At 41.8% G+C, this 19,707-nt stretch overlaps 2 protein-coding genes across 6 annotated transcripts in view; both read right to left on the bottom strand.

The window, feature by feature from the left end:
- Window positions 1-5,833, bottom strand: part of LOC129751286 (uncharacterized) — a 41,263-nt gene extending 35,430 nt beyond the window's left edge. Inside the window, exons 1-2 of one of the 3 annotated variants that reach the window (XM_055746689.1) lie at window positions 4,203-5,833; window positions 2,688-4,121 (exon numbers count right to left, since the gene is read on the bottom strand). In XM_055746689.1, the coding sequence (XP_055602664.1) occupies window positions 2,688-4,121; window positions 4,203-5,150 (2,382 nt within the window). In that variant the 5' untranslated portion in view covers window positions 5,151-5,833. Of the gene's footprint in view, window positions 1-2,687 lie in introns of all 3 variants that reach the window. The other 2 variants (XM_055746690.1, XM_055746688.1) reach the window with 2 other exon arrangements.
- A 7,022-nt stretch (window positions 5,834-12,855) lies between these two features.
- On the bottom strand, window positions 12,856-14,916 carry LOC129754619 (IST1 homolog). 3 transcript variants are annotated; one of them, XM_055750782.1, is made up of 4 exons: window positions 14,829-14,916; window positions 13,990-14,749; window positions 13,715-13,915; window positions 12,856-13,450 (listed from the first exon to the last, which is right to left on the bottom strand). In XM_055750782.1, the coding sequence occupies exons 2-4, from the start codon at window positions 14,746-14,748 to the stop codon at window positions 13,289-13,291; spliced, it is 1,122 nt and encodes a 373-aa protein (XP_055606757.1). In that variant the 5' UTR covers window position 14,749; window positions 14,829-14,916; the 3' UTR covers window positions 12,856-13,288. The 3 variants fall into 3 exon arrangements, with proteins under 3 accessions (XP_055606757.1, XP_055606756.1, XP_055606755.1); XM_055750781.1 differs by having other exon boundaries at window positions 12,856-13,462; XM_055750780.1 differs by having other exon boundaries at window positions 12,856-13,486.
- Window positions 14,917-19,707: the final 4,791 nt, after the last annotated feature.

Raw genomic sequence — 19,707 nt, forward strand, 5'->3', positions numbered from 1 at the left:
CGCTACGACAGCTTGCGGATGACTGTGTTGTTCACATCACAGGTAAAACAGGCACTCAAATAAAACCTCCTTTGCAAGAAACTCTAAATAACTTATCACATTGGGCCAGGAATCTAGGTATCGAGTTTTCACCTAGTAAAACCGAGTTAGTAGTTTTTTCAAGGAAGCATTCCCCTCCTCAAATAGAGCTCCTTATGATGGGTAGAACTCTAACTCAATCTCTTAGTTTTAAATATTTGGGTGTCTGGTTCGACTCTAAATGCCTCTGGGGTAAACATATTAGGTACTTGACACAAAAATGCCAAAAGAGAATCAATTTTCTTCGAACGATTACTGGAACCTGGTGGGGTGCTCATCCACAGGACCTCATCAGGTTATACCAAACAACGATACTGTCGGTCATAGAATACGGAAGCTTTTGCTTTGGGTCAGCCGCGGATACCCCCTTGATTAAACTAGAACGAATACAGTATCGTTGTTTGCGTATTGCCATGGGTTGTATGCAGTCGACACATACGCTGTGTCTCGAAGTACTGGCGGGAATAATGCCGTTGAAAAATCGGTTCTTCGATTTATCGCTACGTTTCCTAATTCGAAGTGAAACTATGAATCCTTTGGTGATAGAAAATTTGGAAAGGCTTATGAATATTAATCCGCAAGTAACATATGTAAATAATTATAAAACTTTTAGTCAATTAGAAATAAATCCTTCTTTATTAAATTCGGACACGAGTCACTTTTACCCGAGTAGCAGTTCCTTGATAAGATTCGATCTGTCCATGACCGCTGACATCCGTGGAATACCAGATCACGTCCGACCCAACATTATTCCTTCAATCTTTGCTTCAAAAGTACGTGAAATTGATCCTATAAAAATGTTCTTTACTGATGGTTCTAGAATCGACAATGCGACTGGCTTCGCAGTGTATAATGAGGGCTTTGAAGCATCGTTCAAGCTTCGAGAGCCATGCTCCGTTTACACTGCTGAACTAGCCGCTATTTACTGCACCTTGAAACACATTCGCACACTGCCCGCAGACCACTATTTCATCTATTCGGATAGTCTCAGCTCCGTTGAGGCAATTCGATCGATGAAACTGATGAAGCGCTCTTCCCATTTTTTGCTGGAAATTTCAGGGATATTGGGCGCTCTGATCGAAAATTCGTATAGGATTACCTTAGCTTGGATCCCGTCTCATTGTCTTATACAAGGCAATGAGAAGGCGGACTCATTGGCTAAGGTGGGCGCGTTACAAGGTGAAATCTTTGAGAGGATAATAACTTACAATGAATATTTTTCAATACCTCGCACTTTAGCGATTAACGCTTGGCAGTCTAGCTGGGATAATGGCACAAAGGGACGTTGGCTCCATACGATTATCCCTAAGGTTCCGACGAAGGCATGTGTTAAGCATTTCAACATGAGTCGCGATTTCATTCGCGTGGTTTCTCGGCTCATGTCAAATCACTGCCGGCTTGACGCGCATTTGTTTCGTATACAACTAGTTACAAGCAATGTTTGTGTTTGTGGGGATGGCTACCACGACATTGATCATGTTGTGTGGACGTGTGAACGGTTTGATCGATCGAGGGCTTGGCTACTGGATACCCTTAGGGCCCGACGTAAACCACCTGGTGTTCCAATTCGAGACATCTTGGCAAAACTTGATCTTGAATATTTGTACCCTATCTACAAATATCTTAAAATGTCTGACTCGGTCGTTTAGTCCTCTTACCTTCACATCTTTCCCCCTGTATATGTACCCTATTAATCTTGGCTTCGTTTAATTAATAGAGTAACCTCTCATGCGATGGGTCCGACAAACTCTACCAGAAGGCTGGCCAGGAAGACGATCACCTGGAGTAGCTATCGGAACCTCAGCTACAGGAAGCCACCAGCGTACCCAGATGGAATTTTTTTATAGTGAACCCTATATAGACGTTCCCCTTCCCTCTCCTAAATTAAATTTTAATCTAACAGTTGAGTCGCCGCGACTATTACGGCTCCCCCTTCTACTAACATAGATTAAGAAAGTGATACACTCGGCAAAACGAAACTTTATAAAAAGTAAAATGCCTTAATAAACAAACCTATGTTAAAAAAAAAAAAAAGGTAGATTTTGCGAAATTCGCCAAGCTTCAAGCCTACTGAAGCTGTGTATCCATCTGGACCAAAGTGCTTTACTGCGCACGTCTTCAGTAAGTCACGGAGGTTCCGTTGCTGAAAGGTTAACAGTATTGGTCATGAAGTAACACTCAAAAAACAACATACAGGGGTCCTTCCAGGGACAGAGGTTTGGTCTTTTTTCACGGAAAAATTTGGAACATTTTTGGAGATTTTTTTTGCTTCTGCTGACCCTCCTTGAGCAACTGGTGGCAGAGAAATGGCTCAGTTGTGAAAACCTTGACGTTGGTAAAGAAAACACTGTGAAAAATTGTAGTAGCGAGCAGCTTCCAAGGCATGTTCCACTTACTGAAAAAATGTATGGAAGTCTAAAGAAGTCATTTTGAGTTATTCTTGTTTTTTTTAATTCCACTTGAGAACCAAGAACACGAAAAGTGTTACTATTGATTAGTTGATTCGATTTGATTGTATATGTTTTTTTTTTTAGATTGTTAGTGTTTACACTCTGTAGATTTAAATAAGTATAAAACGTATAAGTAGAAACATTTTAAAAAAAACTTACCGCATGCTGTTGCTGCTGCTGCTGTTGTTGTTGCTGCTGCTGAAGTTGCTGCTGCTGCTGACTCTTGATGGTATTCTCGGCAGCCTTGAGATATTCGGTGGTCTCCTGCATGGTAACGCCCACGGTAACGATGTAATCAATATCCCCACCCGGGTTGGAAATGCACTGGATGTTGCTGTCCGGTGAAAATTGGACCCCCACCTGTTCCAATAGCTCCTGTACGGTGCAGCTCTCTTTCGGTAGGGTAAACGTGATCAGGCGCTGTTCACCACTCTGGAGGATGACCAACATTTTAGCGCTTTCGCGCAGTTCCGGTTCTGGTTGAGGTGGGGGTGGCGGAGGTGGCTGCTGGATCGGTTGCAATTGTAGGTGTGGAGGTTGCTGCTGCTGGAGCTGCATAGATTGCTGTTGTTGTTGTTGCTGCTGTTGCTGCTGCAGGGCCAGCTGTTGGCGATTGAGGGGAACTGTTTTGCGGATGACCATTCCACGGGCAGCGACCAAGCCTCGACCCCGTTGGGTGAAACCACCCCGGAAGTTTTCCTGCTGCCGTTGTTGTTGTTTCTCTTGGAACGAGCGGAACTGAGCGGCCGTCATAGTTTGACCGTTTCCCAGTTGAATCAGATTGTTGGGATCGTCATAGATTGATGGTTGGGCCTGGGGTGATTGTGTTTGTTGTTGGGTAGGTTGGGGAGCCTGTTGTTGAACAACTTGTTGAGATTGTTGTTGGTTGGGTTGTTGTTGTTGAAGTGAAGGTCCCGGTTGTTGTTGCTGTTGATAGACGGGTTGTTGTTCGGTTGGCTGCGCAGGTTGGGCGCCTGAAGATTGTTTCGTGAGAACAGCAGCTTGGATGCTGTCTTCGAGGTCCTCCAAATCGTTGGAATATCCGGGGGGTTTAGCAACTGTCGATTGCGGGGACTGTTGAAGCGGACCGGTTGATTGTGTGCCTTCTGCTGGCGTTTGCTGTTGAGGTTGGGTTTGTGAAACGGGAGCCAACTGCGGTGGTTGGGATGCTGCTGTTGTGGTTACGACCCGTTTGATTTGAGTTCCTTTGGCTGTTGCGGATGTCGTTGAAACAAGTTGTGGAGCACGATTAACAGCGACGATCCTTTGGCCACCACTTGTCAAAATGATGTTACGGGAGCCAACGACAGCTTGCGGTTGCTGTTGAATGTGGAGCTGGGGTTGCTGTTGCTGTTGCTGTTGTTGAACTGCTGGTTGACGAACGACGGGGCCTGTAACGACTTTTGCCGGTGGTCTTGGAGGGCGTATTTGGGGGTTAGCAGGGATCGGTGTCGATCCTGGAGCATTTCGTGGTCTGGGAGGAGTTTTCGGGGTTCGGGGACGATAGTTTCGTATACGAGCAACATTTTGCGCAACCGGAGGTTGACCAGTAGCTTGAGGTTGCTGCGTCACGGTGACGGTTGTTTGCTGACCCTGGGGATTTTGGGGTTTAGTTATTATTAGGCAAGGTCTGACTCCGGCTTGTGGTAATAATTGGGGCTGTTGCTGAATTACTTGTTGCTGAGCAAGTTGCGGTTGATGGTGCATTTGCTGTATGTACTGTTGATGTTGTTGTGGAGTCAATTTCTGGATACTGACGCGTTGAGTCTGTTGTGGAGCCTGTTGAGCCATCTGAGTCACGGATTGTTGCTGATTCTGATGGACTAGCTGTGGTGCCAGTTGAATATTCTGTGGTACAGCGTGAGGTTGCTGTTGAACATGCTCGTAAATTATCTGATGTTGTTGTTGCTGCTGCGGTGCTTGACGATGTACAATTTGATGACCTGGTTGATGTAAAATAACGTGAGTCGGTTGCTGATGAGCTAATATGTGCTGTTGCGGTGGCTGAATCGCAATCTGCTGAGGCTGTTGCTGAACCTTGGGAGGTTCCTGTGCCTGTTGTCTCAGAATTATTTGCTGACCTGGTCGCGGTCCATGAACAACTTGCAGAACCTGATGTTGCTGTTGCTGCTGCTGGTGCTGTTGCTGCTGCAATTGCTGTTGCTGCAACTGTTCAGCAGGAGTTTGCAGTGTGTGCAAAGTAGTTTGGTGGGTCTGCTCATGGACCATATTGGCTTGAATCATTTGCTGGGAACCATCGTTAGGAACTTCCGAATAGTAAATCTGCTGGGGCTGATTCTGTTGCCCAAATGCATCGGTGAGAGCACCATCATCTTGTTGTATCAGATAGTGGGCTTCAGCTTGTTGCTGCTGAGATTGCTGAGCTTGGACAGACTGGGGTTGAACCTGTTGTTGAGGTTGTGTCTGATAAACTATTTGTTGTAACTGGTGCTGATTGTTTTCATTTAGGACCAATTCTTGCTGGTCCGGTGCCAAGATGACCTGTTGTGATCCGAATTGGACGTCATCCTGCATCACCAACTGAATACCCCCATTTGCATCGATTAATTGTGGATAAAGATTCTTTAACTCATCCGTCTGGACGATCTGATAGTATGCCATTATAAAAAGTTATGTGAAATCGATGCCTTTCACTACCGTTCCATTTTAAGCAAAAAAGACAGCACTAAATCGATGCTCAGCCCATAAACTTTACTACTTTACAAACTATTGCTTGAAAAACTGTTCATTGTCACTTTTGTATATTCTAACATAGCATTCCATAGCACTTTATCATAATCCCAAAAGGTAAAACTTTCCCAAATCCAAGTCCCGTATAAAATAAAATCACTGTTTTTTTTCGAGAAAATTAAAAGCGCGTCACTTTCTACTTGGCGAAACGACCCAAAAATCTGCTGTCAAATCTTCACTGTTTACGTCACGCACACTACCGTGGCCAGATAAACGCCCAAAAGCACGTCGCCTTTTCGGTGTTTTTGATCAATGAACGCACGCACACTGCCAAACTCGCCCAAAGCAATCGCACAGCAGCCTCGCTTTGGAGGAAAAAATAAAAGAAAACTAGGTACAAAAATGTCCCACTCCAGCCATGCACTAAAGCGAAATTTTCGCACGAATTTCCTCCTCAACCAATTCACTTCCGCTTTTTATTTCAATTTCGGCCTTTGACTCGGTTCACTGTCTATCAATTGCCACTAATTTCGACGCAATCCGTACACTTCCAAAACTCGAAATTCGTTTGGTTTCGCGGAGCCCGTCGTTACGATTTGCTGGGGTGAAAAAATCTCGCGAAGTTGGTTCTTCTTTTTTTTTGCTGCTTCGATGTTCGCTGGTGAAGGAACGCGCTTCGGGTTCAGTTTTTTCCTCGTAATCAAGACGCCATCTTGTGGAAACTGTGGCTACTGCGCAAACCACTGGAACGAGGTAGGATCAAAACCAAATAATGACGTCACGAAACTGTTAAACCAGCTGAAATTATGACGTCAAATCGTCCCGATGATGCTACCTCGAAAATCAGTGCCTCAGTGAACGTTGCTGAAGCAAATTTTCAAACTTCTCCCTCGAGATATGTAATTGGTGCAGCAGTTTGATTGATTGCGTGTGAAACTGTACTCATATGAACGCTTTAATCAAAATGGACGACTCGTAATTTTCATTTTAGAAAAAAAAGTGCCAGTAAGTTTTTTTCTAAATTTCCAGTATTCGACTTGTTGCTTGCATCAAGAACTCCCGCCGGCATAATAGAAACACATAACCTCATTCCCACTGTTGGGTGTTGGGTGGGTTGGTTGGGAGCTCGTGACGTCATCAATTGTTGCAAGCAGGCAGAGTAGGCAGAACAGTGGGACCACTAGCTGCTAGTGGGACCACTGAGGGTGTGGTAAGCGGCTGACACTTTGAGGTTACGTTCCATGTAAATTTAACTCGCCCTTCTGAAAGAGTTGTTGACTGACAAACGCATGAACGTCATCCCTATGTCAGTTTATTTCTGAAGGGCTCATGGCGTCGCAATGTTACACTTAAAAAAAATATTGTTCTGATATTTAAAAATGAAAAATACTGAAAATGTCGGTAGATTGTTTAGTTAACAAACTTTATAGAATTTATTCGGGGATTGGTTGCTTTTTGAAACTTCTGTAAAGTGCAGCCAACTGACGCCTAGAACGTCAAAATTGAATGTAGATACAAATAAATTATAATCAATATTATAAAATTATGAACCTGTTTCGATATTCATTCTGATGATTTCTTCATTCTTAAAAAAAATTCAAAATAGTTCCTAAAATTGGCTTGGGTTTTGTAAGATTTTTGAAAAAAAATCAACTGATTTCAATAAAATCAGTCAATTGAAGAACAAAATACCAAACATTTTAAACCGATTTCAAACTAAATTCAAATCCTTATATTCTGATTTAGTATTTCAATTTTTGACAAGATTTTCCGGTTTCAGAAATATGAAGCTTTGAAGAAATAAATTCCTCTTTATTATATCCATAGATGAAGTCATAATTATTCCTGGCGTCTATGGAGTTTGACTTTTTTAGCAATTTCAGAAGAAAATACTTTCTAAATTATCCTTTATTATTTAAATTTTTGAACAAATAAGAAAAATGAAAAAATTAATCATTGTTTTCGGGAAAGTTTTTTGCTGATGGATTCATTTCTTAACGTTAATTCACGTTCATTATTTCCTTTTTAAGTTTTAAACTTTGCGTTAATTCGTCTCTTCGAGAAAGAAAATTTTAATTTTAAATGTTTTTTTTTTTTTTTTTTTTTTTTTAATTTTTTATTGGCTTTACCTCTATAACATAACCGGCCAAGTGTTGATTACTGTTCTACTTACATGTCTATTTCACATTCAATTACAAAATTAGCTATCGTTTTATATAATTCAATGTCTTTCTTTTTAAGTATCAAATGAATATCGGGTGGAATTCCTTTTTTCATTAAAATTCGCCAAATAGGTCTACGAAGATTTTCAAATCTGCTGCATGCAAAGATAATGTGATCAGGATCTGCGATGGATTCGCCACAACTACACGTAGCATCCAATAGGATACCATTCCTAGTGAGATGAGCAGGGAGTCGTGAATGATTTGATATTAATTTGGAAAGGATTACAATTTGTCTGCGGTTGAGATCCAAGCTACTAAACCATGGTTGGAGCGAAACGTTAGAGATGATGCTGTGACAGAAACGTCCTTTAGTTCCTGAATTCCATTTTGCTTGCCATTTGTGCATTGTTGTACGCCGAATCGGAAACTGGATGTCGAATGATGTTAAAATATAATCTGCTGTACCACCATTGATGCACGCACTTTTCGCCTCTTGATCTGCCAACTCGTTCATTGGAATACCTCTGTGAGACGGAACCCATATCAGATGGATTTCGTACCCCATTCTTTGACCTTCAAGAATGGATTCTTTTATATCGTACCAAGCAACGGGATATTTTTGATTGATGTTGATTTTTTGCAGGCTCGTGAGACAACTCAAACTATCGGATAGAATAATATACTGAGCAACAGGAAGACTTACGATCATTTTCGCAGCATGCCTGATTGCCAGAAGCTCTGCCATATAAACGGATGCTTTACTGTCGAGTTTGATCCCTTCTGCAGGTGTTCCAAAGTTATTTACCACAGCATAACCTGTGCCTTGAATATCTTTCGACCCGTCAGTTGCCAAGATTTTCGCGTTGGCATACACTTCCAAGAGATAGTTTGACACCAAATCAGCTGCCGATGAGTTCTGGTGTTCTAAACATAACCGTTTAACAGTGAGATCAATGGATATTTTTGTTCTTACAACTTCACGGTTGAACATGTAGCATGGGAGATTATTTAGAGGCTGTTCAAGTGGAATGAATTCGTTAAGCATTCTTGTTGCGCGGTGTATTCCCGTAGCCACTAAGCCACCGTCCAAGATCGGTCTGGAATATTGTCGATGCCAAGAAAGGAGTGACGCTCTTTTATTTACAAAACGCATGACCGCAAGTTCTCTTCTTTGTTGCAGCGGAATAATACCAGCCATCACTTCGAGTGAACCTGTGTGGGTGGTTTTTGTGGAGCCCAAACAGATTCGAATTCCTGCCCATTGTAGTCTATCCAAAATAATGGCTTCTTTTTGTGATAACTCCGTCATAAATATGGAACCGTATTCCAATATTGATCTCACACATGACTTAAAAATAACTAACAATGCTGCTGGATGTGCTCCCCATAACTGGCCCGATATGCTTCGTAAAAAGTTAAGATACGGAGCTGTACGTTTCTGTACCTCTCTAATATGACACGACCACGACAGATTTCGTGTGAGGTACATGCCGAGTAACCTCAGGGATCTGACGTATTCCAAAGTGCAACCGCCGATATTTATTTCTGGAGGATTATCGCATTGTTGTGTCGAGATCAGGAGGCACTTACATTTCGTCGGCGAAAGTTCTAACCCAAGGTCGAAAATATTTTCCACAACTATATCCACTGCCCTTTGGAGAGATTCGCAACTATGCTCCAGTGAGGTTCCTCTTACAGCAATTGTTGTGTCATCGGCGTAATTTACGGTTATCACATCAGGAGGGACACTGTTGATCAATCCACTGATCACAACATTAAAGCATAACGGACTTAGTGGAGATCCCTGAGGAAGGCCTTTCCACGTTGTCCTAGATATTGAATCTAATCCACTCGAAATGCACAAATTCCTTTCTTCAAACAGATGGAAGATACTTTTTACTAGACATTCAGGGACTGTTAATGAGCGTAATTCGCGGACCAGAACATTAATTTCCACGTTGTCGTAGGCGGCTTTGATATCGAGGCTACATATCACCACATGCTCTCTTCTTTTCAAAGCTAAGGAAGCTTCGTTAATCAGTGGAAACAACGCATCCATTGTTCCTCGTCCTTTCCTAAAACCGTTGATAGCTGAAGGGAACAGGTTGTTGTTTTCGATGAAATGTTCTAGTCGATCTTTGATTATGAGTTCATACACTTTGCGAAAACATGAAGCTAACGCGATTGGACGAACAGCAGAAGGAGAAATCGGATCATGGCCACTTTTAGGAATCGGTACAATTTTATAGGTTTTCCAGCTTTCCGGAATTCTTCCTGAAGCAAAAATTTGGCAATAGATTATTCGCAACTGACTAAGCGCCGCCCATGGGAGACGATTTATGACGGAATATGGAACACCATCCAAACCAGGAGCCGAATCTTTACCGGTTTTCAAAACAGCTTGAATATCCGATACTGAGAATGGAAAACCAGTTTGAGAGCAACACGAACATTGTAGAAAAACCGGGGGTGGATTTTTGGCAGATGAGGGAGCCAACTTGTCCAAAACATCGTTGGCCAAATTGTCCGAAATTCTGATGTTTTTTGATGGCTCTCCGCGTCCTTTGAACCTTCTGGCCATCCTCCATAAGGTTGTGAGGGACGTAGAACTATCACAGCTATCACAAAAATGTTGCCAACTTTTCCTCTTCTTCTCGCGTACCAAATTTCTGAACCTTCGTTCTGTATTAGCGTACCCTTCGTAAGCTTCGGTTGACAGTTCCCGTTTCCAAGCGCGGAAAGCAACTCTGGTGGCTTTCTTCGCTTCTGTTAGCTCTTCGTCCCAATAGGGTTGCGGTATTCGGCGGGTGTGGTTCGAGTTTACTGATGGGCAGGACCTGCGCAGTGCTTGCCAAATCAGCTCAAAGAAGACATCAAAGCTATCCGGTTCTCCATTTTCGACGAATGATTCCTCGAGGCTTCCGGCAAAACGTTCCCAGTCGATTTTTCGAACATTAATTCCAGAGTAGAATTTCATCGCGCATGTAGTACTCGAATGAAAAACTATCGGAAAATGATCGCTTCCATTTGGTGAATCCAAAACCTCCCAGTCGAAGCACAAACTAAGGCTCAAAGAAACCAGCGTGATATCAATTGCGCCCCACGACCGGTTTACATCAAACCTAGTTGGCTGACCGTTGTTGAGAATGACGAGATGAGATGTTTCGATGGCTTGATGAAGACGGTCTCCACGTATGTTTCCATGCTCGCTTCCCCATAGGTGATGTTTTGCGTTAAAGTCTCCTCCAATGATGCACGGTTTCGGAACGGTTGATAAAAAATTTTCAAACTGAGTCTGCGATATGTTGGCTTGCGGGTGTATGTACACAGATACAATAGTGATCAACCCGGAGATGTATTTGATCTGGCAGGCAACGGCTTGAATATCCGCTGGCAGTGCAATAGGAAATGCTACGGGATTTAGTTCTGAACGAATCGCGATGGCTACGCCCATCGAGTTTCGTCTGTGATCTTTACGAAACATGGTGTGCTGCGGTAGATTAAAGTTTGTGTGACTGTCGAGATGTGTTTCACTCAAAAGCGAAATATTGATATTATGTGTATTTATGAGCTGGATTAAGGATGAGCGTTTACTATTTATCCCTCTACAATTCCATTGTAGACATTGCAGAGGAACGGTGGTTGTTAAAGTGCTTGGTGTGGTCTTTTTCATAATCTGAGATTAGCAAAATAGCCTTTCATTTTATCACTAACAACATCTGAAATTCTCTCCAAAACCATTTGCTGGATTTTTTGTCGAGTTTCAATATCTTCCTCAGGAACTTCCAGAGCATCTGCAACGATATCGATGACCTCAGTAGATTCAATCGTCGATCGGATCGAATCGCAAACCCCGTCAGAAATGTTAACTTCAAGTTGGGGAAGCTCATCGTCCGAATCGACATTATAACGACGTTTGCTGGAAGGATTAGATCCATTCTTGTCAACATTATTTGTTTGGCAAGCTACTGCCACGGTGGATATTGTTGTTGGTTGAGAGATGATAGGTAGTGAGTTTGATGAATCATTTGAATTTGTTCCACAAAACCAATCGACACGTCCTTGTGAAAAAGTGTCACGCCGCTCTTTATCGGTTTTCTTTTTTTGAATTATTTTCGGACATAGCTTGTGATCATTGGCCCGATGGGAGCCTAAACAGTTAACGCACTGTGGCTCACTATTTTCACACGCATGATCTTCGCCGCCCACTTGATCCAAGCACTGATTGCAGCGTTTAGCACTCTTGCATCCTTTTTTGTCATGTCCCAAGCGCCAGCAGTTACCACACTGGCGGACAGGATAAATGTATTGCTTAACAGCATAAAGCACTCTATTTAACTCGATGTGAGTAGGTAAATTCTGCCCAGCGAAAGTAAAAATCACCGTAAACAGGGCTTCCTCTTTATCATCAGCCAATTTTCTAAGCACACGACGAGCATGAACTATCTCCGGGTTATCAACTTGATTCGACTTGCGTTTATCGTAAGCATTAGCAAACTTCAATTCTTCATCACAAATATCCGGCTCAATATAGGCTACCCCCAGACACTCCACCAGCCGTTGGGGGATAAAAAAACGCACTTCATTTGAGGTACCGATGCCTGCTATTTCATTAGCAGCATCCCTCGATCGCATCAAAATTTTCATTTTGGTTTTAGAAACCGGCATAGCACGAATAAAATCGTCACCAAATTTCTTCACCAGACTTTTAGCAATCTTCGCAGCAGATATATTCCCGACATTTGTTTCAGCCATAACGAGATATGGCCCAGCATAATTTTCGTGATATTTCCGTACTCGAACTTCATTTTTCGATGACCTTGGTGTATCGTTGTGGGTCATTGCACCGCTCGACAATAGAGTGTGGAAGGAGAGAAGAAAAATAAATTAGATTTCAATTCAGCTCACACACACGATGTGCAACGTACCGTAGTTCAAACGAGACTGTAATTTTAAATGTTTGTTTTAAATTTCTCGCATGAGGTTTCATTACGTCGAATGAAACAAAATATGAAAAACTGAGATTTTCATTTAAAATGCCTTGTTATAGCCTTATCTGTATGATTGATAAAACAATCTTTTGATGTATAAAATTAATGACTTTCAAAATGACGAATGAAAAAAACCTTGGTTGCCCATTTCAATGTTGCATACGCCCATCCTCCAAACGACGAATGTGCAGAAGAAGAAGACCTAGCATATTCGCTGTGAATTCCATGAGCAAACAAGTGTATAAAGAGGAAGAGTATTTATTCGTTTGATTTTAATCTAGTGTCAGCTTTCCGCATTCCACAAAAAACTTCGCTTTTTGATTGCCTCATGAAAATTTTAAATTAAAGAGTACACAGAAATTAAATCTGTGTCTTTTTTTGCAAAAGACTATGCGTCTCTGCGTCCTGTTCAGTTCTCTAAACGTTTCAGCTACATTTATTATACTTGTTTCGGATTCTGTAAAAAAAATACTGCTAAGCTTAATCATAAATGTTAGTATTTATTTCGTGTAAAATATACTCTTTCAACGAATAATTTCATAAAACACAAATAATAATCATAGTGGATATAATTCACAGTACAATCCAAGCGATTTTACAAATCCCAAATATGGAAGTGTTCAGAAAAAACATAGCACATCGACCGCGAATCGCTACCTCGAATATTCTGGCCTCTTAAACAAACTATTTTTCCTTACCTAGGAATGAGTTCAAGTGTTTGGGTGTAATATCAACATTCAATATCTCAAACCTCCCTTATCAAAAAAAACTGAACACTATGGTAATGTAGGCGATCGCTAACTCGTTTCCGTCCAGCACTGAGTTCTAGTGACTTATGTGTTTTGCGAACATTTCTAAATGAGCTGCTCTAAGATTAGTAATAGCATTGCATAGTTCCACGGTCCGCTTCTTTCTAGTATTTCTTTTTCTTCAACTCCTCGAAGCGTCTCGACAGCTCGTCAAAATCAATTTCATCGTTGTCCTCGGCTCCAGCACCATCGGCGTTTCCGGAGGGCACGTCCGGTAGATCGAACGGCACGTTCGGCAGCGTTGGCATGTTCATGTCCGGCGAAATCTTCGAGCGAGGCTGCGGTTTGGGTTTAGTTGAATTCTGGGGAGAAAAGAGGGAAACGAATGTCATTTATAGACGGGTGTATGAGGACCGTTTGAAAAACAGGCTTACATTTAAAGCGTTAAGAGTTGCGTAAATGCAAAAGGGTCGTACTCACAAAAATCCGAAAATCAAGACATTTAAAGACATACAGAGAGAAGGAATGGGGTAAAACCATATAAGAAAATGGACTAGACAAAAAGTGGGGTCAAGACACGAGCTGCTTACCTGCATATTGTCGTCTGGACTCAGCGAAGCATAGCTTGGTGGTGGACCCGGGTCCGGACCTTTGTTCTTCTCCTGATTGATAAAGTTAGCATTAATGTTCAAATCCTTCTCCTCCGATGGGGGAGGCCCTGCTGGATTCGGGGGGATGTTGTAGCTGAACGGTGGAGGAGCCGAAGCTGGAACGAAACTGTTACTAGGGCCCTAATACGGGAGATATAGAAAATTGTTTAAACAATTCCGTGAAACTTAGAAATGTTTTCAATCTACGAATTTACCGGATAATTGAAGGGCGCCTGCGAAGAATCCTGAGGTAGCTGTGGAATGGCTGGTGGCAAGGGATATCCTATAAAACCTACCGGAGCTGGCATTCCACCGCCTCCTCCTGCTCCACCGCTTCCGCCTGAATGTCCACCTCCATCCAGATTGTTCCGATCCGAGAGGTCTATCAGGGTACTGGCCTCGTTCGGCTTATCGTCCTTCATCACCAGTGGATCCGGTTCGTAGTCGACGTTGAAAATCTTCGCAATCTCGATGATGTACTTCTCAATTAGCAGCTTCGGGGGAGCCTGGATGGCCAACTTATGCATCACCTTGTCCGAAACTTTGTGAGGTGGAGCTGCAGCCCTGGCAGAATCAGCAAACGGTTTCCCGTATTTGATGGCGAATATGTCCGCACAGATTTTCAGCTCTTGCACATCCGACTGCAGCCTTGGGGCCACCCAGATGATGGTGCTGACCGCCTCCTCGATTCCTTCGTCAATTTCTTTCATCTGCGTTATCAGCCCGAAACGAGCCAGTATCAGATCGCAATACATTTCCACAATTTCCATTGCTTCGACCAGATAGTCTTCTCGAATTATGTGCTCAACTCGGATTTTGGCCCGCTCCGGTTTTCCTGCCATCAAATAGTCTGCGATTTCTTTGCGAGCCTTCTGGGCCAGCTCGGTTTTCTTTTTCTCTAGTAGCTTGAGCCGATTGCATGCCAGCCGGAGGTTGGTTTTCAACTTTGTGTAGTTTGGTCCACTGGAAAACATTCTTCAACGGGTTTGGGAGAAAATGTAAAAATGCTTAAAATTAGTCTAAAGGAATGTTAAAATAGAAATATTATCCTTACTTGTTTAAAAGGTGAGTCACTGATGTCGAGTTTGAAAATTTTGGAGTAAAAACAACACGCTAAATTCAATTCAGGCGTTACGTCTGGATTAATACATACTACATAAATTTCAGATGTATTCATGTAAAATTATGCTCTTCCTCCAATTTGAGTCTTGTTTGCGAACACGAACGTTAAGTTGAGTAACACGACGCAAAATTGTGTCGTTCCGGAACAACTACCGGATGAAGGAACTTCATAATGGAATGCTCGCCGTATAAACGTAAAATTCTGTCCGTCATTGTCATCATATGGTGAGCAGCTTGGAATGTCCGGAAACTTCCGGATGTTATTAACTTCCCGTGGGAAGTAATATCCGGAAGTTTTCTTTAACTGAATGTGGAATCCTTCAACAATAGAGCAACTGAACGACCTTGACTTGGCTGACGATATTGTTTTGCTCGCCCAAACACAACCGGATATGCAGAGCAAACTCGACGACCTCACCGAAAGTTCCAAGGCAGCAGATCTCAAAGTCAATGTCGGAAGGACCAAGTCGATGAAGATCAACACAGGAAATCCCTCCAGTTTCATGGTGCTGGCCAGTATATATCTTGGTAGCCAGATTACACCTGATGGTGGTACCAGGAAAAACATCAAATCCCGGATCAGAAAGGCCCGATTTGCGTTTGCGAGTCTCCGAAACATCTGGCCCTCCCGCCAGATCTCTCTACGAACGAAAATCCGAATCTTCAACTCAAACGTCAAACCCGTATTGCTTGCTGTACGGGTGCGAAACTTGGTGCACATATGCGGTGACGACGCGAAAACTGACTTCGTAAACCGCGTAAACTGTCTGCATAATATCAGCCGCGCTTGGTGGCCTGGTAACTGGATCTCGAATGAGGAACTACATCACCGGTGTCATCAAAGGTAAGTGGAGATGGATTGGGCACACGCTGCGAAAAGATGAAAACGAGGTTTGCAGTGAAGCGCTAGATTGAAATCCAGAAGGACATCGAAGAAGAGGTAGACCCAGAAACTCGTGGCGGCGAAGCCTAGCCGCTAAAATCCGAACTGTCGACGAGAATCTTGACTGGGAAGACGCTGGCTCCGGATCGTCAACAGTGGAGGTCTTTTACCACGGCCCTATGCACCGGAAGATCGGCGCGGGATCATTAAGTAAGTAAGTAATAAAGTGTCAAAACTTTCAGCTGTCCCAATTTTGGACAGATGAGATGGCCTATTTGGAAAATTCTGCTGGAAAAACGAATCGCACTACCTGATCTACAGTTGATGTTAAAAACCAAAAATTTAAATATGTTTAGAAATATTGCTGATTTTTTCATTGATTGTAATATAGACATGTAATTTACAATTTACCATTTAACACTTGGCCGGCTATGTATTAGAGGTTAAGCCATTTGTAGAATAAAAAAAAAAAAAAAAAAAAAGTGTCAAAACTTTCCACCGCTCTTTAATTGCAATGCAATGTACCGGAACCTGGGTTGCCAGGTGCCCAGATTTGTCTGTAAAACCAAGACTTTTGACCCTTCGTCCAGATATTGGTCAGACACAGATTTTGCCCAGATTTTTTATCAGAGTGCCCAGATTTTACAGACTTTTGAAATTGAGTGATGAAATCAGTATTCATGTATCGGATTTGATCCTGAAGTGCCAGATTAGACTGAAAATCTCGCTTGTATTCATGGGTATTCTACCAATCATTCATAAACATTTTTTTTTGGCATGGTAACTGGTAGGAAACAGTGTCAGTTATGTAGTTCTCAACTCGAAAATAACCCGAATACCCAGCCCCCCCCCCCCCCCTCCCACCTCACACGCATCGAAAAACTTCTTGTTCAGTATCAAATTTGTGATCTTCCTTGTGCACAGACACACACAGACTTTTTTTCAAAATTGCCCAGATTTTTTATCCTCAACACCTGGCATCCCTGACCGGAACAGCAACATCCGGGTACAAAATTTTTAACCATGCATCCATGATGCCTCTAGATATGGTGGTCTCTCTTTGGCAAAAAGTAGACGAGGGTTGGAGGCGGAGGAGGATCCGAAATTTGACAGCTGGCTGTTCGGCTGGCTGCTGGCTGGCTGGGATGCCAGGTGCTCTGATTTTTTGTAAAACACGAAGTTTTGCCAATCACCAAGGTATTGCTTAGACAAAGATTTCGCCTTGATTTTTGCAAATATTATTCATAGAATCGAAACAAAATCTTCCGGCTGAGCTCCGGGCTGGTAAGCAAAGCTGGAAGAAGTTGGACCTATAAACGACGGTGCCAGCTTTGTCGGTAGCGGTGAGTAACATTAATTTTGCATTACTTATGACAAATTTATGCTTATTCAACACTTTTTTCTTTCAAGAGCTATCTAGAAGCAGCAGAAAGTCATCGAATCGGATGGTAACATGGCGAGGCGTTACATTCTATCGTCCGAGAAGCGCTCTCCTGCAGGAACATCCGATCTTCATCGAGATTAAAAAGCTGCTTCAGGAGGACCCCCGTCTGTTGCCATCGCTGCTCCAGAAGATCCAATCGAGTAATCCGGATCTGATGGGTAGCATTTGGGAAAATCAGATGAAGTTTTTGGCACTTTTGAATGATGGGACCGATGAGCTGAAATAGGAAAATAGGCGCAACGTTAGGCGCCTGAGCAGCATGACGATAAGTCCGATGAGTGGGTTGGGGAATCAGTTCGATCCACTGCAGACTGTTGATTGTCCGGAATGTATTGAGCCCCTGAAGGATTCTGCAGGTGATGCTGTCCAATTGCTAGTCATCCTCAAGTGCAGCAAACCTCCAGCTCAGCGCTGCTCGTGGGTGGTGGTGAAGGTAGATTAACTGAATATGTTAATACTGAAAAAGGCTTAAGCAGTACCCGAATAGAATTATACCGTGAAAAAACCATGAAGTTCATGTTCACATTACCATCAATTGTATGGTTGGCACAATCATTTCTATGATCCACGATACCGTGAATGCACATTGGAATTCATTGTTTTCGACCATAATGTCATCGTATTGACGAAAATAACCATGAAAAAGGGGTATTGTTATGCAGCGTGACCATGAAAAAAATGGCGATTTTCCATACATTCAGAATCCAAAAAATATAAAGTTCATGGTAATTACAACTTCTATTTTTTCATAGTAAAACCATGAAAATCCATTCATTTTCATTGTTAACCCACTGAAATAAAAAAATTTGCTCGTGGTCGGATTTATTATTTATTTTTTGGTTGTCATCATTTTTCTACAATGGTTTAATTAAAAATAAATTAATTTATTATTTATTATCAACACTTGATTCACACATACCGGTTGATAATCCGGGTTTTTTAGACAAAAAATTTCACTATGATACGCTTAATTGGCACTAATTTGATTGTTTTTCCATCACCTGCACTGCGCACCGGCTGGCTACATCCTGCGCAACCATTCTCGGGAGACGGACCTGGCGCACATTCTAACCACAGGATGTGTGAATATATTCGCACGGGTTGTGCAATTGCATGCGCCCACGGCTGAAGCTGCTGAAACTACCTCTGCGACACACTGCTCTCTCCATCTGCATCTGGAAGAAAATAATATACAAATAACTTTTAAGCCTTATGTAAAATACTCCAGTACTCACCGCTATCACCATAATCCGTGCCGTCGCTTTCCGATCCCAATCTTTCATCTTTATTTCCAGCAAATCAGAAACTGTCCGGAATAACCCGGTTTCGACAGCAAGAAATGCAGAACATGGCGCCCAAATTTTCCTCTACACGAAAAAATATGAAAATGTAAAAAGAGCTAAAGTTTACCGTTTTCCATTGTTCGAATTCTCATTAAACCTTGAAAAACACTGTAACATTGAAAATCACAAGAAGATTAATGAAATATGGTATTTATTTATTTATTTTATTTTATTTGTTTATTTCTGTAACTTAAGACTAACATCTTTTTTAATTGTTACAACAGTTTGTTTGCGGTACATAGAATGAGAGTTATTGAATATAATACAATTTTCACAATTTATAATTTTTCAACTAGTTAAACACTAAAATGCTCAAGACATGTTTTTCTAAAAACTTTTTCACTTTTTTCTATCGTCACACTATTAGGTAATGAGTTCCATAAAGATACGCCTTTTACGAAAAATGAATCGCCGTATTTTGCGGTGCGATGTCATGGTATTATTAATTTTCTTGACCGAGTACTTCTTGCAAATGTTAATTTCTCATATAAATATCCTGGAGTTTTACATTCGATAAGCTTATGGAGCAACATACAGTATCTAAACTTAATAAAACTTTCAAATGAACAGCCGATAAGATGACACTGGAGATGAGAAACGTGGGAAAAACTGTTCAAATTGAAAACATAGCGAACACAAGAGTTCAATGCAACACGTAATCTATTAAGCATTTGCGCCGTAGCTTGTAGCATCAGAAAATCACATGTCAAAAAATGTGGATAAATCAAGCTTTTAAAGAGTCGAATTTTTGTTTCAATGCTTATTATAGAGTCACTCTGCCGTAAAGAACGCAAAGCATTGTATATTTTTCCACATTGTGTTTGTAAAGTAGCATCCCACTGGAAATTTGACTGAAATCGGAAGCCCAAACTTATGCCTGTGTCAACAAAAACTATAGGAAGATTATTCAGCGTAATACATGGGAGAAAATTACAATTTTTGTTGAACATAATGGCACAAGTTTTGGAAGAATTGAGTGAAAGCATGTTTTTTGAAGACCATTTACTGACTCTTGATAAGTCTTCATTAATCTTACTTGTGATTTCTTCTACATTACAGTCACTGCAATCGAAGTATAGTTGAACATCGTCTGCAAATATATGTATCTCACAATGCTTCAATACAGTAGGCAGATCATTTA

This window comes from Uranotaenia lowii, chromosome 3 (genome assembly GCF_029784155.1).
Source record: "Uranotaenia lowii strain MFRU-FL chromosome 3, ASM2978415v1, whole genome shotgun sequence".
In the NCBI taxonomy this organism is placed as follows: domain Eukaryota; kingdom Metazoa; phylum Arthropoda; class Insecta; order Diptera; family Culicidae; genus Uranotaenia; species Uranotaenia lowii.

Bases quoted from the DNA above. Each gene is read 5' to 3' on its own strand.
- LOC129754619 (XM_055750780.1), bottom strand. From the start codon at position 14,748: ATGTTTTCCAGTGGACCAAACTACACAAAGTTGAAAACCAACCTCCGG. The intron at 13,916-13,989 runs GTAAATTCGTAG...CTCCCGTATTAG, and splicing joins AGGCGCCCTTCAATTATCCG to GGCCCTAGTAACAGTTTCGT. The intron at 13,487-13,714 runs GTAAGCAGCTCG...TTTTCTCCCCAG, and splicing joins GTCCAGACGACAATATGCAG to AATTCAACTAAACCCAAACC.